We start from the raw sequence: 25704 nt of genomic DNA on the forward strand, positions 1-25704 counted from the left end.
GGGGTTGCTATCTTGGTGTCTGGGAAGTTCAGGGGGGAGGTACTGCACAAGGTGGCGGAGCAGAAGGGGAGGCTCCTGGCATACAGATTTAGGTTAGGGGATTTCCCTTTCACGGTGGGTTCTGTGTATAGTACTAATGATCGCCAGGACTTGTTTCTGCAGTCTGCTCTAGCCGATATTGCGACTACCCCAGATAGGCATATACTCATTGGTGGTGACCTGAATATGGTCTTCAATTCATCTTTAGACAGATCCGCGCAGCGCCATCCACAGACTGGGGAAATTTCACAGCTTAGTGCCTCACACTTAGGAGACCTTGACATGCACGATCTTTGGAGACAATTACATCCCGCCTCGAGGGCCTATTCCTATTACTCCCACGCACATAGGACTTACGCCAGGCTGGACTACCTCCTGGTGACGGGGCCGTTGGCCGCACTTGCGACAGCATCTGACATAGGGGTCCTCACGTTGTCGGACCATGCTCCGGTGTCGGGATGCTTCCAGTTGCCGCCGATATCCCCGAGACGCGGGGTCTGGCGCCTCCGGGACACTCTGTTACACCGACGGGAGGTACTGTCGCGGATCCGGGCCGCAATTGCTGGGTTCCGGGAGCACAACGAGAACGACGATACCACCCGGGCGACGCAGTGGTCAGCCCTGAAGGCGGTGCTGCGGGGAGAGTTCATTTCCATCTCCTCGGCGGAGAACAGGGATAGACAGCGGAAGAGGGACGAACTTACAGGTACGGTTCGAGAGCTAGAACAGGTACACCAAAGGACAGGGGCCCCCAGAGTCTGGAGGCGGCTCAAGGCGGCGCGGAAGCTTCTCGCCGCGCTGGACATGGACAGGGCGGAATATGCGGCGCTGCGCCTGAAGCACGCATACTATACTGGCGGTGACCGTTGCGGCCGGTTGCTAGCGAATAAACTGCGGGTACGACACCAACGCCAGAAGGTCGAGGGCCTGTCCGTCCCCGGAGACGGGTTGGTCACGGAGGACGACCAGATAGCGGAAGGCTTCCGCCGATACTATGCGGACCTCTACGCTGGCGAGCCCCCATCGGCCTCGGCAGAGGCTGATTACCTCACATCGGTCGACCTCCCGGTACTCACACCGGAACAGGCTGAGTACCTGGACCGGGATATCCGCCCGGAAGAAGTGATTGGGGCTATCTCCCGACTCAAGCATGGGAAAGCCCCAGGGCCCGACGGTTATACTCCACTCTTCTACAAAACATTCTGCCTGGAACTGGCCCCGCTGCTGACACGACTCTTTAACTCCTTCGCGGAGTCTGGGGCCATCCCCCCGGATCTACTGAGGGCGACGGTGTCGGTTATTCCCAAACCGGGAAAGCCCCGCACCGAATGTGCATCCTATAGACCGATCTCGCTGCTCAATGTAGACCTTAAGCTTTACACCGGGATCCTGGCCGCACGTTTGGCGCCTCGTCTGCCGGGGTTGGTGGATCCGGATCAGGCCGGGTTTGTCCCGGGCCGGCAGACAGTGGACAACACCAAACGGGTGGTCCACGTTCTGGAGAAGACCTCTCGGATCCCCGGGGAGCATATGCTGCTTTCGGTGGACGCCGAAAAGGCGTTCGATCGGGTGCATTGGCCCTACCTCGAGAAGGTTCTCTGTAAGCTGGGGTTGGGCGAGAAGTTTCGCACCCTGATACTTAACTGTTACAAGTTTCCCACTGCGACGGTGAGGGTCAATGGTTGCAATTCGGGCCAATTCGCGATTGAACGGGGTACTAGGCAGGGGTGCCCCCTGTCCCCACTGCTCTTCGCTCTGTACATGGAGCCTTTTGCCCAGAGGATTAGAAGTAACCCAGAAGTGACGGGTGTCAAGATGGGCGGCTACATCCACACGATCAGCCTCTATGCGGATGACGTGATCTTTATGCTCGGCAACCCGAAGGAGGCGCTCCCTGCCTGCCTCGCAGAGTTGGACGCTTTTGCGGCTGTGGCGGGGTTCAAAATGAATATAAAGAAATCGGCGGCCCTTGACATCTCGCTCGCCTCGGCTACCAGGTTGGAGCTGCAGAACCGCTTCCCCTTGCAATGGTCTAGAGATCTGATCCCATACCTGGGGGTACTGCTGGCACCATCCCTGCCTGCCATGGTTACGGCTAACTATGCGGCCTTAGGGACCAAACTGAAGGAAGAGTTGCTCCGGTGGAGCAAAGGTACGCTATCACTGTTGGGACGCATTGCTGCAGTGAAAATGACTCTCTTGCCGCAGGTGCTGTATCTGTTCCGTGCTTTGCCTTTACAGCCTCCGAAGGGATGGATACGACAGACTCAGGCTGATATCGCTCGATTTGTTTGGCAGGGTCGTAAACCTAGACTCCGTAGAGCCCTCTCCACACTGGCACCCGAGTCCGGGGGCCTCGGCATCCCGGACTTACACAAGTACTTCCAGGCGGCGCAGTTGCGCTACTTGGTTGAATGGAGTAAATGGGAGTCGGACAGACACTGGCTATTTCAGGATCAGGCGGTGGCGGGCAGGACTCTGCAGGAGATACCTTTCCTTCGCAGGAGTCACAGGCCCCCCAATCTGTATGCGTCCTTTGTCACGCAGGCCACGCTCCGCGTTTGGGATGCCGTGTGCACTCGACATGAACTTACCACCTTCCCGTCGCCGCTTACTCCCTTGGCGGGGAATCCTGACTTCCGGCCCGGAACAGAGCCTGGAGCTTTTTCGCTCTGGCAGACGGCCAGGTGCTGTGCTTTGGTTCATATTTATGGCCCGGAGGGTGCTGTGTCGTTCACTGACTTGTGCAGGGAATACCACTTACCCGAGACGGAGCGTATGCGATACCTGCAGGTTCGCCACTGGGCGTTACAGCCGCAGGTGCGAGATCTGGCTGATCGGAAACTTACCCCATACGAGCTGTGGCTCGCGACGCGCTCCTCCGACGCCAAGCTTATCTCGGATCTTTACCGGCTACTACAGCCCCCCCCCCATCACTTTTATAGCCCCGGGAGGGCGCGCTGGGAGCGGGAGCTGGGGAGGACGCTGAGTCACAAGGAATGGGACGACATTTCGTATCGAGCTCGGCACTCGGCCTACCACACTGGGCTCACGGAGACTTTTACGAAGATTTCTACGTACTGGTACTATACGCCTCAGAGGCTGCACGACATGAACCACCACATACAGGACACCTGCTGGCGCGAATGTGGGCAGACGGGAACACTCTCGCACATTTTATGGGATTGTCCGTTGCTGGGTCCGTATTGGCGGGAGGTCCTGGATGATATAGATCAGTGCTTTGACATAGAATTGCCGCGCCTTCCTGCCTATGTTTTGCTAGGGTTACCCAATGGCCTGATGTACCCACTGCGCTCTAGGAGGGGCAGACAGATAGCGATCGCTCTGGGGTCGGCGATCCAGAACATCCTTATATATTGGCGTACCACCACGCTTCCCACAACCACGGGCTGGTTACACAGGTTGTGGCATGTTCTAGGGATGGAGAAGATGTCCCTCACGGTGGCGGGGGAGGTAGACAGATTTGATGACCTGTGGCAGCCTTTTGGTGTCCTATTGCAATCAGAATTCAAAGAGATCACCTGTCCACGTTATCTCCGACTGCTGCGGCTGACCACCCCGATTTCCTAATGGGTGGGGGGGGGAGGAGGGGAGGGCACGGGGTTCCTTTCTGGAAGTGAGGGTGTTGCTGGACATTCGCTCAGGCACAGGGGGGTGGGAGGGAGTTGGGATGGGGAGGGGTGGGAGTTGGGGGGGGTGTTCTAGTTTTGGAACAAGTGCATCATGGCGCTCACGCTCTTATTGGGGCTCTACGCTCGCCTGGCTAGTCCTCTCCGGATACTGATGGGGTTCTTGGGGAGAGTCTTTGCAGTATACTTTCATGATGTCTGTATTCCTTTGTATGTATTATTGTTTTTCTTGTTGCAGAAACTCTAATAAAATACTTTAAACCTAAAATAGGCACAGCCGGCCTGAAGACTAGCCCTCCAACCCAGGCCCGGTTCTAGCGGGTGGGCCGGGTGGGCCCGGCCCACCCAAAGATGAGCCTGGCCCACCCAAACAGGAGCCTTGGCCCTCGCAGTGAGGGCTTGAAGGCAGGCGTGCAACGCACAGGTCGTGTGTGTCAGCCCGGGGAGACAGCTTCCCGGGCGCACACACACACAGACAGTTTAAGATTATCGCAGCCACACCAAAGTACTTAACAGGTCTTTAAAAGACCATTAACATGTTAATTAGGCTTTGTTTACTTTTTTCACCCCTTCATCTCTGCATGGTGAAAGGGGACAAATCCTTTCTTTGACAATGGTAACCTTTGGTAACCTTTGCCTACTGTCCTGCTGCGTTCATATTTCTTTTTCTATGCAGCGGAAAAGTGGTCTGTTTATTCCTAGTCACCCCCTGACCCCTGCAGCTGCTTATCACAAGGCTGTGACACAAAATATGACTAATGGAGTAGGTAAGAGAATGTGTTACAAAAAAAATTATTTTTGAAATTGCACAGGCCCAGCAGGACGCATACTTCGTATGTGCTTCATTTAAACAGTTTTTATCATTTCATCATAGCCGATGCTGGTCAACAATAAAACAATACAAAATGGAAATGTCCAGATAAAGTTGGTGATTAATGATCCTGCTTTAGAGCAATCATTTGTCTGTTAGTATTTTTTAAATGCAGACGCACTGTATTTTATGTGGATAGCTCAGTGGGTTACTGCCTTTGTCACAGAGATCCTTGTGTTACTTCAGAAGTTACAATCCTAACAAAAGGCAGTGAACAATGAACTGCCACCAAAGAGCTGCAAACAAACATGAATGGTATAATTAGAACTTTGCTTTTTTTGTTTTGTGATATAGTTAGAACTTCCCTAGTCTTTTCATTATTCTAATGTTGCTAAAATGAGTGTGTTTGGGCAGATATACATTTTTATCAGTAAAGCTGACCCCCATGGAATACTCTTTAAATTCTAAGGTTGTGTTTCCCCAGACCAAACCCTCTTAAAATATACTACACCAGAATGGATGACCTATGATTCCTACACCTTGTAATCCTCATTGGCTTATGTGACATTCCCTGTAGACTGATTTACATACTTGCATGATTCATTGTCTCTGTAAGTGTGTGCGTGGTGTAAAGTACTGACACACACTACATTGATATGAGCAGCGTTATACAACAAATTAAATGCATATGAGAGAGGGGATACGTAAACATGAGGGGCGCTGGTGGAGGGTGCCAGTGAGGGAATCCGAGGAGGAGATAGTGGGAGGGGCTATGGAGCGATGAGGGGCACTGTTGGAGGATGACAGTGAGGGAATCCGAGGAAGAGGTCATGGGGTGGAGGGGGAAGCTAGGGAGAGATGAGGGGCACTGGTAGAGGGTGGTAGTGAGGGAGTCTAAGGAGGAGGTCATGAGGGGATGGGCTACAGAGAGATGAGGGGCGCTGGTGGAGGGTGCAGTGAGGGAATCCGAAGAGGAGGTCATGGGGTGGAGGGGGAGCTAGGGAGAGACGAGGGGAACCGGTGGATAGTGATATTGAGGGAGTCTGATGAGGAGGTCATGAGGGGGAGGGGCTACAGAGAGACGAGGTGCACTGGGGGAGGGTGGCAGTGAGGGAATCCGAGGAGGAGGTCATAAAGGGGAGGGGCTATGGGGAGATGAGGGGCACTTGTGGCGTGTGGCAGTGAGGGAATCCGAGGAAGAGGTCAATAGGGGGCCATGGACGGATGAGGTACACTGTTGGAAGGTGGTAGTAAAGGTATTTATGGAGAAAGAGGTTTTTGGTGCAGCGCCCAAAAAGACTTTTGCATCAGCGCTGAAGCCGGCCCTGTCATGGCCTTTCTGTTTTTGTTTATTTAATTAGCAGTCGGGCCATATGGGCCACTGTGGAACATACTTTAAAGTGCGTGCTAATTATATTTATTGCTCTATTCAATGTTTTAAGTATGAAGGTTATTTCACTAATGTTTTTACTGGGAGATGGTGCCTGACATGGAGCGGGCCCAAGGTCATCTTTGAGATAAGGTGCACTGGAGAGGAATAGTGGCTAATCAAGCTTGTAAGGGAGTGCGTTGAAGAGTCCGTGGTCAGGTGGAGGTAGTAATGAAGAGGGATTCTCCCTGAAGGCTCACACAGAGGGAGCCCGAGAAGTGTCACTTGCCTGATACTCCCACCTCAGAAACCTCCTCTTCCCATCAAAGGAACATTACATAGAAAAAACACTTTTTGTGAGTGATAACATTAAAAAGAGATTTGGAAAAGAGTGAGTTTTACTGGGCCTTGTAAGACTAAGAAGAGGTAAAGGAGGGCCCTGAAGCAGGCCTGCCTAGACATATATGCGACAAATCGAGCCCGCAGTGGCCCACCCAAATGCGTCCTTGGCCCACCCAATTAAAAATTCCTGGAGCCGGGCCTGCTCCAACCTCCAAAACAGCGGACTGAAATTGAGAGCAACTAATAAGTGGGGAAAAGAATAAGCCCTCTGCTCAATCAGCCATGGCGACGGCAGACCAAAGGGCTTACCAATGCGAAATGCGATACAACAAAGAAAAGTAAGAGCTCCCCCAACACGGTCTCACTAAATAAAATGTGGTGATAATGAAAATGTACAGTATGTGGGGAGCCGGTGTCTGGCGGCGTGTCCATGCTGGAATGTGTCTGAAATAGCCAAAGCCGGCCTGAAGACTCACCCACCAACGTTCAAGATGGCAGACTGAAATTGGGAGCAACCAGGCAGTGGGGAATACAATAAGCCCTCTCCGCTCAATCAGCCAATGCAATGCTGCGTACCGAAAGTGGTGGCAGATTCTCCTTAAACGACCTTCTTTTTTATGTTGAAAGAGAAGGAAGCTAAAGATTTGCATGCTCTTGACCAAAAGGTATAGCAGAACCGAGTGTTTGTGCAACAGTCTAATTCTGAAGGATTGATTTACAGAAATTATATATTCCTGTGTGAGAAGAGGTTGATATTTGAAGAGCGCATCACTTGAGAAGAGAGAGGAATTCTGTTCAACTGAACAGTTATGAAACAGCTGTTGCAAATTTTTGGTGCTGAAACACAAATAAAATTCCAAACAGTTAGGGATCACATTGGCTAATTTTTATATAAAACATTTTAGGTTCTTAGATGTTGAAACAGGGAGAGATTATCACCCAGTTTTACAGTTCTCTAGCATTTTGTGAAAACAAACTATAGTGATAATATAAAGAATTTGAAAAGTGAAGAAAAATTTATAAAAGAGAGAACTTTGAAATTATGTAAATTTTTGATATTTTAAAAAATTGCAGTGGAACAATAAATAATAGGGTAGAAGTTATAACGGGGTTAGGTCTGCTTTTACAGAAGTTAGGATAAGTGTTATGATGAGGTTAGTATTAACTTAAGGATAAGGGATAAAGTAGGGAAAGGCTGGGGTCAGGATTAGTAGAGACAGCAAAATTATATTTATTTCTACCATTCTTTGTCATGGGTTCCTCATTATTGACCGCCTGAAAGACATTTTTAAATGTGTTGGTATGATGCATTATAGCATTTTTCCTTTTTCCATACATCTATCGTTCTTCACTATATTGTTCATGCAGTAGAGGTCTCTAATTAGGTTTTTGCTTTGGTAGTACCAACTACTATTATGGGGTGCCTTTCAAAGCCTACCCCACTACATTTATAAATTGTATATATAAATCAGTGGGGCATAACGGCTTGTGAAAATGGATTTTATTGGATTTTGCAATACCCAAGTAAATACATCACAGGCCATAGGGTATTGCATACGGGTAACATAATCAGTAAAGACAAGAGACTCACAATGGGGTAGACACCAGGTGTGGGGGTGTTCAAGGAATTTGTAGTGTGTACCAATATGCAATCGGAGTGGCGTGATCAAAGCCAGCTTGGCAACTCCAGTGCGGAGTAGGCGGAGGGGAACTGCAGCAAAAAAGCTGCGGGATAAGAAAAGTAAAGACATGTCTTTCCTCCATCTCTACGTCTGCCGAGAGGAATGAAGCAGAGAAAGGACTCTAGAACTGGACAGCAGGGTGCGAGTGAAGGTGATGTGGTGCAGGAATAATTTAGCCACGGCCAGCATATCACACTCAGTGTATCCCAGTGAGAGTGTAGTTGGTGAAGGACAGTGTCGCTGGGTGCAGCCTACGGTGACATGCGACACTGCCAGAGTTCATAATGTACTAAGGGAAAGAGGTGCAAGGGTGCACAAAGCAAGGTCACAGCCCAGTGTAGCGAGTACTGAAATGCCTAATGTGGCGAGGCTTAATGAGGCAAAGGTTTGCAGGCGGGGCACCATTGAAATCCAAGTACAAGAGCACATCATACGTAAGCTGTCCAAACTTTGCTTGTCATTGAGGGGATGAAGATATAGACGTCAGTGGATAGACGGACATGGGGGGAAGGTACTGTGTACTTTCGGATGAGACGTAACAACATATGGATCACACTTGGTTCAATCATGAGTAGTCTTTCTGTCTCCAAATAACGTGAAAGGCACTTGACTGGTCATCAAGTCAGTATATGATGCGCTCATGTTCAGCCATTCTTTTAAACCAATTAGAGTGAGTCGTATCAGATTCCAAAATCTAAGTATACTTAATTCTGCAGCTTATATTGCTGTTGCAAACCATCTTCTTCAGCAAGCAGTCGCCCCCAACAATTTTGGATATGTGATGCAGAATAACAAAGAAGGGTAAGGCCGGAAATTGAAAGCCGAAGGAAGTATGCATGGACTACATTTTCGGAGACCAAAACTGTGCAAGATTTGGACAGGACATAGATTTTCCAGGCCCCCACCTTCAGCCACAGGTAGACGGACATATATATGCTAAGGGCACTTTGTATGGGGATCAGTGCCACTCACAGTACAGTACCTTAAATAAGCTATATTTAACACTGGCCTCTCAATGTCCCTTCTCATGCAGCACCAAGATATAAGAATGGTTCTTGCCAGAGAATTGTATTTATCGTTCCTCCTGCCATGTATTTATAAGCGAAAAGGGGAAACAAGGGAACCCTACTCACAGCGGAACCAGGGCAAAGTGTATATCCAAAGAACAATGGTTCCTGTGGCATACGAATATATAGAATATACAATACTCGACAGCTTAAATAAGCAATATTCACTTGTAACAGAGAAGGGTTTGGCAGAAAAAGAAACACACATATGCAAAATTTATAAGAAAGACTTCTTATATTTCAACTCATGAAAAGTATCCATATTTACAACAGCAACACATATACAAAAGGTTGTATGTACAGTGTAAAGTGCAGTGCGTCCCAAGTGATTATGTGAGCAAAAACAAACACAAATAATGAATGATCTATACAGTTTTGCGTTATGGGTATTTACACAGGAAAATGACCAAGCAATCTGATACAATAATTGTTAGCAGTGACTATATGAAATCACAAATCACTGTGCTAATAGGTTCCTTCCCTATAGCGTCGACGGCGTTTCGACCTGCTTGATGGAGGTCTCGTCAGGACTAAGCAGTGAGGGACATCTCGTAGTGTCTCGGCTTAACGCAACCCATGCGTGATAAAGTAAATTAAATCGGACTTACAGTGTACCCAGCCGGGCACACTGTGGTTGCTCGTGGTAATTGAGTCTGGTGGCACTCAGGTTGTAATTGGAGAAGCAGGGTAATACCTGCTCTTCGGACGCGGAATCGCTCGATCGCACTTTCCCGGTCGGCTGTTTGGTAAACAGTGAGTCCCTCACTGCTTAGTCCTGACGAGACCTCCATCAAGCAGGTCGAAACGCCGTCGACGCTATAGGGAAGGAACCTATTAGCACAGTGATTTGTGATTTCATATAGTCACTGCTAACAATTATTGTATCAGATTGCTTGGTCATTTCCCTGTGTAAATACCCATAACGCAAAACTGTATAGATCATTCATTATTTGTGTTTGTTTTTGCTCACATAATCACTTGGGACGCACTGCACTTTACACTGTACATACAACCTTTTGTATATGTGTTGCTGTTGTAAATATGGATACTTTTCATGAGTTGAAATATAAGAAGTCTTTCTTATAAATTTTGCATATGTGTGTTTCTTTTTCTGCCAAACCCTTCTCTGTTACAAGTGAATATTGCTTATTTAAGCTGTCGAGTATTGTATATTCTATATATTCGTATGCCACAGGAACCATTATATGTATTTATAAGCGTCTCCGACGTTTGGGTAGAGAAGAGTACATCAATAATGGAACCATACAGACCAGAAACCATCCGTCTGAATGTCCAAATAAAAACAATCAGAAATATGCACGCACGGGGATAAACGGGCAGGAGGTGAGGCTGGCTTTTCATCAAGCAACAGCACTTTCTAATCTCTGATATTGCATCATCACTGCCTGCTAGTTCTGTGTCACTTGAGCTAAAAAAAATAACAACCACTTGTAGTATTATTACATTGTGGGTGGGACCACATATAAATGTGATTTGGTATTGCTATGTATTACTACTACCCAATTCATTTTCTTCCAGTATGCTCGCTACAGTACACATCACTGAAAACGAAGACTATTGAAGTATCCCCATATCCTTCTTCATCCATCCTTGAGTTAAGGCTGTGCTGCTGCTGCCCCAGTGACCACTCTCTCTCTCTCCCTCCCCCTGCTATTGCTAGCTCCTGGCATTTAAACCCCAACTCAAATCAGTGTCTCCAAATTTCTGGGTCAACTCAGAATGCTGCAAATGTGTGAAAGTGAAATCTGTTACTGCCCACTGAAAGCATCATGTGAAAGAATGTTAGTCATTGATGTAGTGCTTGGCTTCGCCTCAGCTCATCCAAACAATCTCTGTAATGATACGCCATTGGTCAGTTTTCGTTTAGTTTAGCCATCCCAAGTGTCACTTGGAGTTTCTGAATAGTCCCTACATTATGTGCTATTTCCACACATGTATCTGCAGCCAGGGCAGCTATCTCCACACCACCTGTCAGCGTTTCAGCTCTTCTACCTCTAATCATCGCTCTGACTTACTAAAAAAAACACCTTATCGAACCACCCTTTGTCCTCTCCATTGTCCTCGTTGGAATTATAATAGGTTCCGCTATTATTAAACAGTGCTAAGGGCAATGGGTTAAAACAGGATATTGCGTACTACTAAAATCGTTGTAGGTATGTGTAGATGTGGCACCCAAGCTCATTGTGCAATGTGAACTCAAAGAAGACAAAACCATAAAATGGTGGAATGGAATTAATCCAGAGTTGTTACCACTGGATCAAATTAGCTCAAATATTGCCATTTACCACCTTTGTGCTGTTTAAGTGTACTAGCTCATGCACGAAATGCCTCTATTTTAACTTTTTTTCTTTTTAAATAGTCAAGCGGTTTCTGTTTTGGATGGCACAAACATTATTTTGTAGCATTTTCTAGAGCACAGCAACATAAGAAGCAGGGTGGAGCCATCATAAGTTATTTGAATATATGATGTTACATAAACACAGCGATGTAACCGATGTTTCCCGAAAGCGATAGGGTCATGTGTACACCGCCCCAGGGGTACCTCTGTATCAGCAGCTATTCAAGGTACCCCTTGAGTGATTCCTGTGAAACTAAACCTCTTTAAATACTCCAAGGGGCCCAGTAAGATTATTTCAGTCTGCTGCTGGACTTGTCTCTTCTCATCGCACGCAAACTTTGTGCATTTAGTAGTGCTAGGCAAAGTGAGTTGCAGAATTCATCACACAGTAGCGACTGCCCATACCTAGCACCAGGGAAGGTACACCCCTCAAATGTGAGAAGTGCAGATGGACTCCTTTCTTGATGTCCCTACGACTGAAACTACAGAGTTCCAATAAAGAGCCAGAGTACTGGCTTTGCTCAAAAAAAGCATGTTCCAGGCACTATACGGCTGAGCAAAACATATTTCGAATTCTTCGCTTCTTCGTGCAAAAAGCTGAGTTTGTAGACGAAAAAAGGGTCTGCGCTGCTACTGGCTGTGGAAGCTCCAACGGAATAGTATGCACCCCTCCAATATGTATTAATCAGTTTACTTTAAATGAGATATTCCTTCTGCTAACATTGTTCTCATCTCTGGATTCCATGAAGGTTTAATGCGTTTTAATGTGACAGAGAATTTGTTCTTTGTAAATTTTTGCATTGCATATACCTGTTCTAGGTAGGTGAAGTAAGCTTTAACTGCTGTTGCTTTCATTTCTATGTATGACAAAAGCTTGCACTGTAGTGTTCCATTCTGTACTTGTGACATATGAAGTGTCTAGTAAGCTTGCTAAAAAACCTTTCCGTATGCAAAACAAACTATTGTCTTTTTCAGTGTTTGCCTTTTAATAGCTTTTAACTCCCATCATACATCAGCTATTTTGTTTCCACGTTTATCTTGACAATGGACACTTAACTCAAAACAGGAACTATCATAATTATTTTGTGTTATGTTATAACGAATATGTTGCTAAGGCAAATCAGCGCTCTGATTTAATTTAGAAGTCAACTTGATGAAAAATACGATTTCTATCTATTAAACACAAGGTAGAGAGTTGATACTGGGTGCTCTGGGTAGGAGGGAAGTAGCAGTGAGTTGGGGAGCATTCCTACCCCTTTCGAGCCTGCTGCCCTTACAATCAGCCTGACCAGTCCTTGCGACCCCACCGGTAGGGAAGAACTACAGCAAAGCTAAAGAGAAGAATTTGGCTACAACTAGTGCAAGTCCAAGAAGAACCAACACTTGGGAGAGGTGACTCATGTTCTATGCTTTGAAACAGTCTTAAGGTGACTAAAGCACTAGAAGAATAATCGTCCATATCTATATATCTTTCAAAGTAGACACTAATAAACATATCATTGTCCACAGTCGAAGGGCAATGACATCACCAGATTCTCCCGCTGAGGCTCAGCGACCATGTCCCCAAATACTTTTCGTGGGACAGGCGATGGGAAGGCAGGAGGTAATGGTAAATGACTACATTTCAGAGCATAAAAGCGATATTTTGATTCAGAAAAGTGGAACAGTGTTGTGTATAGGAGCAAGAATGCATAAACGTACAGAAATACCAACATTTTTGCAAGAAAAAGTAAGGGGTGTTCTCCCCCTACATGGGGAGTGCACCCGCTACTTTTTCGGTTTTTCTCCACTCCTCTTAATAAAAGCAGGGCGACAAGGAAGTATCAGACTTTATGTACTTAACCTGCATAAATTATTTTTGGCATCTCTATCTTGGCCTTCAGGGGCCTGTTCTTTACCAGAACAATAATCAGAGAAGCAGGACTCTTGCAAAAGCTGCTCCAGTGCTGAAAAGCCTAATACTGTGAAATAAAAACGACAAAATACTGTGACAACAAAAGACGTACTCACCATGCCTGACGTCGAGTTTGCTGTTCTCTTCGATTGTAGCGGACCTTTTCTTTCCCGGAAGCTGTGAATGACAGTCGAAAGGTTACATATTAGCAGTTCCAGGAAGCCCGTGATAACCACCACTAAAGACAGTGGAAGAGTTTAAGAGAGTCTATTTTTACCTTTTTTATTGGAAGCAATCTTTGGTGTTGTGGTAAGTGAGAAACAAACACTAGCAAAGTCGAATAGTCCAAGTTTTCTATAATGAAAAGTCTTTCACAAATGTAACCAGTGGTCGAATTGCAGAAAAAAAAGTATGGGAACTGTGATGCTGTGTGTAGGGGGGGGGGGGGCGGGGGGGCAAGGCGAGGGGTGAGTGTGGGTGCGGCTAAAAAAACCAAAATATTCTCTAATTTTTTTCAGTCTTTCACCTTCTGGTAACTACATATAAAATAACACACAGCTTACATGACAACTAATATGTTAATCAGTGGGAAATACACTATCTTACAATATGAAACCTCTATTAGTTAAGGCACTGCACCAAATCCTGGTTGATGCAATGGAGAATAGCGACGTATGTATGGTTAGATGGTCCCAATCTGTGACAGGAAGCACTGCTAACATGCAAGACATTATTTCAAACTTGCTTTACACACAGTATAAGATAGGCTGCTACAGACTGCGCAAAAAGGTTCAAGATAAAAAGTGTTTCCAAAATATAGATTTTTTGCAGGGTGTACATAGTGCATTTTTGTTATTTTTAATAACTGTCTATTAAAAGCACACAATTCGCAGCTTAGAATGTAACTCCCTTATTATTATTATTATTATTTTTTTAAAGACCTTTATTAGATCGTTTCACAGTACACAGCCACCAGCCTACAACCCCGTGGGCTGGCCGCAACATTTCAAGGTATGACATGGTTCAAAGAGTACACAGCCTCTGTGCCGTCAACCCGGGGGCCCGGCGGCGTTGTATAGTGCATGCGCTGGTGATCCATAGGTATAAGAAAGGATATTGAAGGTCTGATTTTATAGTTTACGCATATAGGTCAGCTATACTGTACATATTCTTTTTAAGTAAAACAACAGAACAATCCCCCCTCCGTCCTAACCCTCCCGTGCTCCCCTGGAGAACCCCCCTCCTTTTCCTGGCCTACTTGGGCCATTGAGGCTCTTTCTCCCGGGTGTCTACTCTATATACATGGCAAGCCTTTAAAGTATATAGCTAAATTATAATGGTAGTTGATGCATGAGCTAATTCTCAGTGTGTTAACTATTCATTGTCTTGGTCTTGGTCTCTTAAATTATCATCTGTGAGTAATTGTAGGTATTCTTCTGCCTCATCCAACCTTTTTAGGACTTTCATTTTATTTTTATACATCACTTTCAGTGATGCCGGAAATTTTAGCTGAGCGGTAGCGCCAAGTTGTTTAAAAGGTTCTAGCAGCTTACCAAGCTCCCACTGTCTAGATGCTGTGATGGAAGACACATCTGATCTGATCTGATAAGAAAAGCCGTCTGTCAAAAGCTCGGTGGTTCTTAATGCCCTATTGAGGAGGGAGGGGGAGGCACTGAGTGGGGAGCATCCGGGGGAAAAAAAACAAAAAAAATGTCCAAATCGCCACACTCAAAGTTTGATTTAAACACATTTATCATTAGAAATAATGCAGGATAGGGTAACTCATTCATCATATCTTAATATTCTTTCATGGAACGTCAATGGGTTACGGGTTAAGCATAGAAGAGAGAGAATTCTTCAGTACATAAAGGATGCACCTGAAAAAATCTTTATTTTACAAGAGACCCACTCCACCGAACAAGAATTAAGAGATATCTTCAAGGAAAAAATGGATTCAGCAGGTGATAACCTCGCAACCAACTACTACCAAAGGGGTGGCTATACTGATTAAATCTAATTCAGAGATAACTTTGTTACAATCTAAGTGTGATAAAAAGGGAAGGTGGGTTATAGCAAAAATAAAGCAACATGCATTTAAGTTTACGATTGCGAGGTACTACGGTCCTAATTTGGATGACACCCTTCCTCTCAAAGACCTCTTTGTTGAACTTTTAGATTATGAGGATCCGGTGATTCTTGCAGGAGATTTTAACTTAGTACTTGATCCACAGCTAGACAAATCTACCACTGTAAGGTTTACACATAATTCCAAAACTAGAGCTGTTCTATCTAATGCGATTATCCAGTTTGGATGGAAAGATATCTGGCGACAAAAAACGGTACAAAAAGAGAATTTACTTTCCACAATAAGAAATTACGGAATAAGTCTAGATTAGATTTTTTTTTGATTGCGGAACACCTAATTCAGCCATTGGTGGAGATAAAACATCTTGGCGCCCACATCTCTGATCACTCAGCGGTCACTCTAACTTTAAAACTGTCAGGTCCACAGTTGGTTAAAAGATACACAATAGTCAGAAGTATTCTCTTGGAAGATGAAATAATAGATAAATTACTCGAGGAATCTAATGAGTTCTTTACTTTTAATTTAGGTACAGCTACACTCTCGTTGTTTGGGACACTTATAAAGCCTTTTTGAGAGGGCGTTTATTAGCATTTCAGATCGCAAAATATTCAGCATACAAGGCACAAATTTCACAGATTGAGGCAAGGATTAAAGCTCTTGAACAGAATGCATTAGATCCTAGCTTGACTGATCAAGAGAATAATAAGAAAGAATTGCTAACATGTAAATTACAGTTGGAACAGTTACTAGATGAAAGGCTGAGGAAACGATGGCAGGCTAGCTCATTAGCACATTTCGAATATGGTGAGGCCAGCGGAAAACTTTTAGCCTGGAAAACAAAAAAAGATATTAAGAAGAACTCTATTAAGGAAATACAGATTTCAAACACGGGAGTGATCTCAGATAAAAGTACACATATTGATCAGGCTTTCTTTCACCATTTTGATGAAGTATATAGAGAAGACCTCTTACCACAACAGCAATTAATACAGTCATGGCTAGATCAGTATCAGGTTAAAGCTTTAGATGATCAGGCCTCTAATAATCTTAATAGAGATATTAGCTCCATTGAAATAGCTTCAGCAATTGATTCCGCTAAAAAAAGTAAGGCTCCAGGCCCTGATGGGCTACCTTCCAAGATATATAAAGTGCTTGCACCTGTAATATTACCGGTTTTGAAAATGCTTTTTACCTCTATATATGAGGAAGGAGGCAAAATTCCTGTCTCTTGGAATGATGCCATAGTGGTCCTTATTTTAAAACCAATGAAGAAACCATCCCAATGTGATTCATATAGGCCGATCTCTCTCCTTAACACGGACTATAAGCTTATGGCAAAAATATTAGCAGAACGATTAAATGGGGTAGCAGGCCAATTGTTGCATCAAGACCAAAAGGGCTTTGTCAGAGGCCGCTCTATACAAGATCTTACACAAGCTTTGGTGGGTGCAATAGATGTTGCCTCTCAATTTAAAATCCCACTAGCGGTTATCACATTAGACGCCGCCAAGGCATTCGACCGCGTTAATTGGGCATTTCTAGGCAAAGTATTAGAAAAAGCTAATCTAGGGAGGAATTTTTGTAGGGCAATAGCAGCATTTTACCAGGCTCCGACAGCTAGATTACTAATAAATGGAAGCTTATCTTCTCCTATAAAAATTCAGAGAGGAACAAGACAGGGGTGTCCGCTTTCCCCCCTGCTCTTTGATCTATATATGGAATCGTTCGCAGAAAAGATCAGACAAGATCAAGATATTATACCCTTTGAATATAACAACTGGGTGAAAAAAGTCGCTTTATATGCGGACGATCTCATGTTGTACACTACTGACCCTATCAAATCAATTCCTCTCATATATAAAGCAGCAGAGAACTTTGGTCAAGTGTCTGGTTACCTGATTAATCAACTCAAATCAGAATGTATGTGTTGGAACATAACCTATGCTAACTCCATTCCAATTTTGAAACATCAAATCAGATATTTGGGAGTTCAAATTACGCAGGACATAAATCAACTTGCAGAAAAGAATCTTTCTAAAATCCAGAAAGAAGTTGAGCAATCCTTGAAAGGCTGGTCACTCCTGCCTTTGACCCTAATTGGAAGAATCAACGTAGTAAAAATGATGCTGCTACCTAAATTAATATACATATTCCAGAACATTCCACTTGCCTTCAATGAAGCCAAACTAAGCAAGATTCAAGCCAAATGGAACTCTTTTATTTGGGCCTCTAAAGGCATAAGGATTTCTTGGAAAAAGCTTCGCAGGAAAAAAAGCAAGGGTGGATTATGCGCACCAGATCTGAGAGTTTATGCCTGGACCCTATTATTGAAAGCGGGAATAAGGTTATTTGACACCCTAGGAGAGACAGAAACAGACTTTATGTTTCAAAACATGTTATCAGAGATCCAGGGAGGATCTAATGCATTTTTGTTTAAGTTTGGAGACATGCGGTACTTTAAAAAAGTGAGACTAAAGGTTTTTAGAGACATGGCATATGTGTGGGCCAGAGCTAGAAGAGCGCTGAATATCCCATATTATTCCGCTCTTGCCCCAATATGGGACTCTCCTGGCTCTCCTGAATGGACTAAAGATTTACTATCTATCGCTTTGCAGAATGCAAACATCAGAACATGGGGCCAGTTATTGCCTGGAGGGAACCTTTTAAGTTGGGAAGACATTTCTGTCCTCACAGATAAAAATCTATCCAGATTCAAGTATCTTCAAATTAAAAGCTGGACTCAGGCTGTTACAGGGGATAAAGGTATCAAGACTGTCCTCGATGAGCTCCTAATGAAGAAACCTAGAACTCTTAAAACATCAGTCCTTTATTGGACATTACTTGAGGAAGAAGATGGAGAATTCGCCCTCCCAGATCAGCTATGGAGGGATCAAGTACTGGATACCGACTTGCAGAATTTATGGCAAGTATCTTTTGAGTTATTACATCTCACGGTCGCACCTGCCAATTTAAAGCGGAACCACTTGTTTTCTCTTCATAGAGTATATTGGTCTCCAGCCAGGCTTGCTAAATTTTCGAAGGGGCCCACTCCCTGTTGTCCAAAGTGCAATTTGGAAAAAGCAGATGACCTGCATATGTTCATGACCTGTCCCGCACTCAGAGAATTTTGGTTTAACATACAAGAAGGTATGAAAACCCTTTTTGGGTATGAAATACAGGTTAGTACGCAACAAGTTTTTTTGGGAATTCCTTCTAATTATGAGAATGTATCACGAGATAATAATAAGTTATTTTTATATCTAATTGTCTTAGCCCGTAGGGAAATATGTAAACTATGGGTGAGCACCACTATACCGACATATGTAAATTGGATTAGGGCAATTAGGCACACTCTTAGTTTGGATAGTATGGTATGGAAGAGAAGGAAGCATTTCTGGACTCCCTGCATTATTTGGCTCGATGGCTTATAACAACTTTGTCCAATGATTAGCCCTTTCTGCAGAATGATTCACCCGAAGATCAGTCTAAGGGTCTGGAAAAGTGAGAGACTGAGCTGATTGTCCACATGGTGGCATTGCGAGATTTTCACTGGGTGTCTGAACAAAGAGCTCCTATAAAGATTCTTGGTACAATCAAAATACTAAAAATATCTTTATCGGCGTATGAGGACTTAAAAAAAAAAAAAACAACAGAACAATGAACATACCCCCCCTCTAAACTCGGTCATCAAGTTACAGTCCAAACGAGTCTATTGCTGCTCCGGTGAGAAAGCGACAGCATATCGTGTTCAAGAGTACAGAGCTACTAAGTGGTTAGGATCGTTGTAAGTCCAGTGAGCTAGTCTGCGTGGTACAAGGAGGCTCGCAAATGTTTCCCCTAAAGTCATTCCACCTGGTCTATATTTCCACCCATTTTCGGGGGCACCCTCTTGTTACGTACACAGTCTTTTCCTGCAACATACACCAATCCATGTCAGATTGCCAGTCTATCAATTTCGGTGGATTAGGGTTGCCCCAGAGCCTGGCAATGTTTCTTTTCGCCACCATCTGCCCGAGCATCACCCATAGTTTCCCTTTTGGTGACAGGTCCGTGGGCTCCCAAATATTGAGAATACACCTCTTTGCCTCTGGGCGAATCTCAACCTCCCAGACCTCCTGCATGCACGGCACCACCCTTCTCCAGTACTTTTGCACCTTCGGGGAACCCCATAGGATATGGAAAAAGGTGCCTGTTCCGCCACACCCCCTCCTACAAGGCCCGCTTCCACCCCTCCCCATCATTTGTAGTCTTGTACATGAAAGGTATATTCTGTGCACTATTTTCAGTTGAATTAGACGCAGTCGGGCTGATATTGCCACCTCTCTCGGTGAGGCTAGAGCATACAGCCACTCTTCGTCGTCGATTTCCAGCCCATCCGCGACCCATTTTTCTTTTAGGGGAAGAAGCAAGTCGGGAGGGTTATTGATTAGTTTTTTATATGTGAGAGAGATGGCGTGTTCTGTCATGTGTCCATCAAGCAATCTATCTTCGAGCGGGGAGATTTGTGGTAGTTTAGTCTCTGGTGGAATATTTGCCAGAAGGGAGTGCCGCACCTGCATGTATCTAAAATATTCGGTGCGTGCCAGTTCATACGTGTCTTGTAAGTGGGCGAATGTGTGAACACCATTAGGACCCCAGATGTCTTTAATTTGGGAGATTCCAATTAAGTCCCAGTTTTGGAACCCCTTGGTGCGTCCCAGGCTGCCCAGTTTTTCGGAGGCCCAGAGTGGTGTGGCCAGTGTGAGAGTTTCCGACCCTCCGAGTTTCCTTTGAGCAATATGCCATATCTGTACCGAGTGAAGTGTAGGCCCTGTGAGTCGATGTGTGCCCGGCTTGGAGTAGAGTGCAATCTCATAGTTCCCCCCAGGAAGTAGCCATCTGTCCATCCCGTAGGCGGGATCGTTACCGTCACCATACGTCCCCTGGTTGATAGCTGCGAGGTGGGCTGCCCAATAGTATTTTCGGATGTCCGGGAGGGCTATTCCCCCGTCATACCACCCCAGCGTGAGATTTTGCAGTGCAATGCGCGGAGCGCCGGCCCAGAGGAGTGCATGTTGAGCGGCCTCAATTGCTATAAAGTAGTTATTGGGAACCAGGTCAGGATAGTTTTGTAGCGCATAGAGAAATCGTGGCAGCGCCATCATTTTAAATAAGGCCGCCCGGCCTAGTAGCGACAATGGTAGGTGCTGCCAGGATTTGGCCTCGCTTTGAAGCCGGCTTAGTGGCGGTTTAAGGTTACGTTCATACAACAAGGTCTTATTAGTAGTAATGAATACTCCCAGGTATTTGAACCCGTCCTCCGCCACTGTGATGGGGCACGTGTCGGGGAGCCTAGGTGGGTCGCCGTGGAGGACATAGAGATACGATTTGCTCCAGTTGACGCGAAAACCGGAGTTACGTCCGAAGCTCGCGAAAATGTCGAGTGCCGCCAGTATCGACCTTTTCGGCTTGGATAGGTAAAGTAGGATGTCGTCGGCGTAGAGGGATATTTTGTCTTCCCACCCTTCCGTCCATGCTATACCTCTCAAGTATACATCCTGCCTGATCCAGGCGGCCAACGGTTCGAGGGAAAGGGCGAACAGGAGGGGGGATAGGGGGCAGCCCTGTCGAGTCCCCCTCTCTAAGGTGAAAACCCCGGAGACTTTGTTGTTCACCACTACTTGTGCCAGTGGCTCAGAATAGAGAAGACAAACCCAGGCTATAAAATGAGGGCCGAAGCCGAATTTGCGTAGGACTGCGAACATGTAGGGCCATTCTAAGGTGTCAAACGCCATGGTGGCGTCCAGGGAGACCACCACCGTGTCTTCCCGTAGTCTATGTCGCTGCCCCAGCACTCCGTTTAACCGTTGAATATTAAGTGCTGTATTGCGGTGCGGCATGAACCCCGATTGGTCAGGGTGTATCAGTGTAGTTAATATCGATTGAAGTCTATTGGCGAGTATCTTTGCTAAAATTTTTGGCTCCGCATTGAGGAGGGAGATCGGTCTATAGGAAGCGCAGGACTCTCTGGGTTTCCCTTCTTTAGGGATCGCCACTATAGTTGCTATGCGTTGGTCACGCGGCAGCACTCTCATCGTCCTGCTTCTCTCGAACATGGATTTGAGGTGTTTACTAATGATGTCTGGTTTGAGGTTGTAGAGCTCTATTGGGAGGCCGTTGGGACCAAGTGCTTTACCCGGACAGAGATCAGCTATGGCGCGCTGTATTTCAGTAAGAGGAGTATCAATGGCTTCCCGATCTTCGTCCGATAGGCAGGGCATTCGGATATCCGCAAGGAGGGCTATTGAGTCCTCCTCTGGACGGTCAGATTCCCGAGCGTAGACCTGCTTGTAGTGTCTCGCGAATTCCTCCACTATCTCTCGGGGCTCAGTGATTACAGTCCCGGATATAGTATGTATCTAAGGCACTACCTTCCTGGCCTGCTGCTTTTTATCGAGCCAGGCTATAAGTTTGCCGGCTTTGTCGCCCTGATCATACAGCCTACCCATCTTGTGCCTAGTCACAGCCTGAGCCTCTTGAGTAACCAGCGCTTTGTACTCTGCCACCTTAATCTGCAGTTTATGTCGTATCTCCCTGGCCCCCTTATCGAGTGCCTCTCTCTCAAGTGCTGCAAGATCAGCCTCAACTGACATAACCTGGCTACGTTTTTCTTTCCGTTTGCCTGAGATGGCGGACAGCGCTTCCCCTCTAACCACGGTTTTAAAGGCCTCCCATAAAGTAACAGGTCCCGACATTATTTTCGAAGTAGTGGGTAATTGAGTCAGCTACTTTTCCCTTCGTGTCTTCATCTTTTAAAAGCCAGGGTGCTATCGGCGCTACACATCCCTCCCGCCTGGTTCCGAACGTCATGTGTGCAGTGACCGGGTAATGGTCCGATATGCCCCGAGGTAGGAGTGTCGTTTCTTGTACTGTGGTACCCTGTGGCAGCGAGGTGAGGATGTAGTCGAGGCGTGAGAATGAATGGTGTGGCCCAGAGAAGAAGGTGAATTGGCTATCTGTGGGATGGAGCAGTCGCCACACGTCCGTAAGTCCGTAGGCCTCAAAAAGTCACCCAGCCATTTCTGTCCCTGTCTCTGGGGGGCCGTCTGTCTAGGGTCCCTGACACAACCGAGTTGAAGTCACCTCCCTGAATCAACTGACCATCGGGGAGGGAGAGTAGCAAGTTGCCCAAGTCCGCATAGGCCTGAGTCTGGAGGCCAGGCGGAACATAGACAGAGAGCAGGTTCAGTGTGTAGCCCTCCCACCGTCCAGACAGTGCAGCGAAGCGGCCTTGCGGGTCAGATTCAGTGCGATCAATGTGTAGGGGCAGTGAGCGACGTGTGAGGATTCCTACCCCCCGTGATCCGGAGGTGAAGCCGGAATGTGCTGCGAGTGTAGCCCCATCGATTGAGGGCCTGGCATGCATTCCCCAGAAGGTGCGTTTCTTGCAACAGTACCACGTCCGGCTGGTGCCGCTTAATGAACTGCAGGACTATGGTGCGTTTAAGTCTGTCTCCCAGTCCATTAACATTCCAGCTCAAACTTTTCATACTCTTTTCCCATTTCTTAGCCATACCCGTTGCTTTCAGAGGCAACCTGTCGCCGCTTCCCGAAACTATCACAGACTGTGTGGATAAATACTCTATGAGACCGTAACAAACCCCAAACTTCCCGTCCCTCCCTGGTTCCCCTCCAACCTTCATGTTCAGTGCAGGCGTTCATAGTGATCAGTGACAATCGGCTCCTACCCCCCCCCCCCACAACTGCTCGGCACAACCTTCCCCTCCTCTGCAAAAACAAAACCCCCCTCCCTGCTCCGTGGGTTCCAAACTACCCACCACCCCAATTAGCAGAGCGCCTGTCGCCCAACCCTGCCCCGGGGAGAGGTCTCACCCGAGGAAACTCAACTAGGGAATATCTTGGGCAAGTCCCGCCTGGCCGTCCCACCCGAAGTGTCCCAGTATTTTGGACCCCGCAGATGAACAGTGCATTGGATAAAGTTCACATGGTCCTAGAGACCCTGGGCCGGTATGTGTGTTGCCCCACTGGATCAACTAAATCCCAAAACAGGCATGATTTATACATTACTGTTCGGTGGCTTCTGATTCGAATATTCGTGACCTCATCTCGCCGTGTTGTCTCTGTCAGAGTCCCAGCGGGGACTGTTAGACCTTGATCGCCAGGATCGCTGGCTTCGCTCTTTCCGCAGTAGACCCCGGAGAGGGGCCTCAAGTTTCCTGCCATTGTCCGCCATCTTGTCTCGCTTGGGCCTCCAGCTCCGTTGTGTCCAGCCACTCCTGTACGGCTGCCGGCGAGGTGAAAAAGTGGGATTTGCCCCCGAAGATGATTTTCAGTTTTGCTGGGAAAAACATCATGTATCGAAATTCCGCGTTCTCGGAGCGTCGCCTTGACCCCTTGAAATGAGCGCCTCTCCTGTTGCACTTGAAGCGTGAAGTCAGGGAAGAAGCGAACTGTTGCTCCCTCATATTGTAGATCGCCATGTTGTCTTGCGGCCTGTAGGATGGCGTCGCGATCTCGATAATTGAGTATTTTTGCAATAATTGTCCTCGGGGGGGGGGCCCGGTTTGGGTTTCGGAATAGGCGCTCTGTGTGCCCGTTCAATGGTGAAGATCTTCGAGAGTCTCTTGGGTTTCAGGTGACGGAGGATCAAATCTTCAAGGAAGAGCTCCACACTGTCTCTCTCGAGGCCTTCCGATACGCCTACTACGCGTATGTTGCTCCTCCGTGCCCTGCCTTCCTGGTCCTCAAGCCGCGAGGCCATCAGCCTGTGTTGGTGTACGAGATCGTTGACCCTGCCTTCCAGCCGTTTTTCAGATTCCTGCAATGCCTTAATGTACACTTCGTTGGATTTGGATCTGTCCGTGGTCTTCCCGAGGTCCGTCCGGAGCAGATTCACCTCGATAGTGATTTTATCCATTTTCGTTTCAAGGCTGGTGCCAAGGGTCTGTATTGCAGTCATTATGGAGGACAGGGAGGGCTCCGCCTGATCTTTGCTGTCCTTTGTCGCACCGCCGGCCTGCGGCTGCGGTTTGGGCACTGTGTAGTTGTCCAGTTTGCTGGATTGAGTCACAAGCCCCCCTTTGGGCCGCATGGTGGACCGGGTGCCCCTGAGTCCGGATATACCTCCGCCGGAGCTCCTGCCAGAGAGGCGCGGGTCAGTTCAGCCCTCCCTTTGCCGTCCGGTTCGCAGCAGCCTGCGCCAATCGTCTTATCCAGGATCGCACTAGGAGCCGAGGCCTCTAGGAGGAGTCCCCGCAGTGCTCACCGCGGTGTATCCGCCGTATTAGCCGACGTATCCGGGTCCACGATTTCCACTCACTATCGCTGGTTAGCGTTATCGCACCAACGAATCCTCCAGCGTTCAGACCGCCGCCGTAGTCGTGCTCAAATGTCGCCTGCAAGGCCAGGTGTATTGAGTCTTATCACCTCCGACTCGGTTAGGGAAGCGCCGCGGAGCAGCCCGCCTTCCTTCGTGGTGCATGGGAGACGATCACTCACCACACTGCATAGTCATGTGCACTTGCGGCCAGCAGCGCCACAGCAGCGTCAAGGCCGCGGTCTCACAGCGCCGCGGGCGTAGCCACGCCCACCATCGGCTTCGCGCCACACAGGCCGCGTTGCACCATAGGCCTCAAGCCGGGGTCCAGAGTTGAGCGGCTGGCGGCCTCAGGGCACCAGACCCGGGTTGCCGGTCGGCCGCCGAAGATCCGCGATCTTGTTGCGGCTCTTTCCGCGAGTCTCCGGACTCCGTTCCAACGCTCCGATTGAGCACTGTTCCTGTGGGAGCTGGGGCTTTCAGGGCATAGCCTCTCAGCTAGGATATCGGGTCGGATTTCTAGGGGACAGCAACGGTCCCAGCGGAGCTCGGGATCTAGGCAGCCATCTTCGACGGCCGTAACTCCCTTATTATACCCCTCAAAAAGAAATAAATGTGTGTCATCAGGAAGCAATTTTTTAGGTCTCCTGTCTTTTAAGAAAACACACTTCACATCTTAGCAGGGAGCTCCCTTACAATACCGCTCAAAATTAATAAATGTGTATCACCAGGAAGTTTCAAGGGATTCCGTCAGTTAAAGCCAATACCGGCTTCCAGGCGCCCTTTACATTTGCAGATTCAGCATTTGGCACATTTACACTTCTTTCAGGTAATCAGGCACCCTGCCAAGAAGACTTGTTTTTTCTGTCTTCCCCTCCCTCGATTTCACAGCTCACGAGGCTACCTGAATGACAATTTAGCTAAAGCTTTTCAGCTCCTGGAATTAACCGTCTCAGGACAGCTAACTTTTGACAAGAAGTAAGGGAACTGTTCTCGTAAAATTAAAAAGTAAGGGCACGCTGTGCCCCTCAGATCCCCCCACTACGACCACTGAGTGTAAATAATGCACAGAATAGACAGAGTGGGGCA

General features: G+C 47.0%; 1 protein-coding gene across 1 annotated transcript in view; it reads right to left on the reverse strand.

The window, feature by feature from the left end:
• The window catches only part of LOC144761817 (bifunctional protein GlmU-like), a 352378-nt gene that overhangs the window by 323910 nt on the left and 2764 nt on the right, over positions 1-25704 (reverse strand). Inside the window, exon 2 of the mRNA XM_078647053.1 lies at positions 13330-13390. Within this exon, the coding sequence (XP_078503179.1) occupies positions 13330-13332 (3 nt within the window). The 5' untranslated portion in view covers positions 13333-13390. The remainder of the gene's footprint in view (positions 1-13329; positions 13391-25704) is intronic.

This window comes from Lissotriton helveticus, chromosome 6 (genome assembly GCF_964261635.1).
Source record: "Lissotriton helveticus chromosome 6, aLisHel1.1, whole genome shotgun sequence".
Taxonomy (NCBI): domain Eukaryota; kingdom Metazoa; phylum Chordata; class Amphibia; order Caudata; family Salamandridae; genus Lissotriton; species Lissotriton helveticus.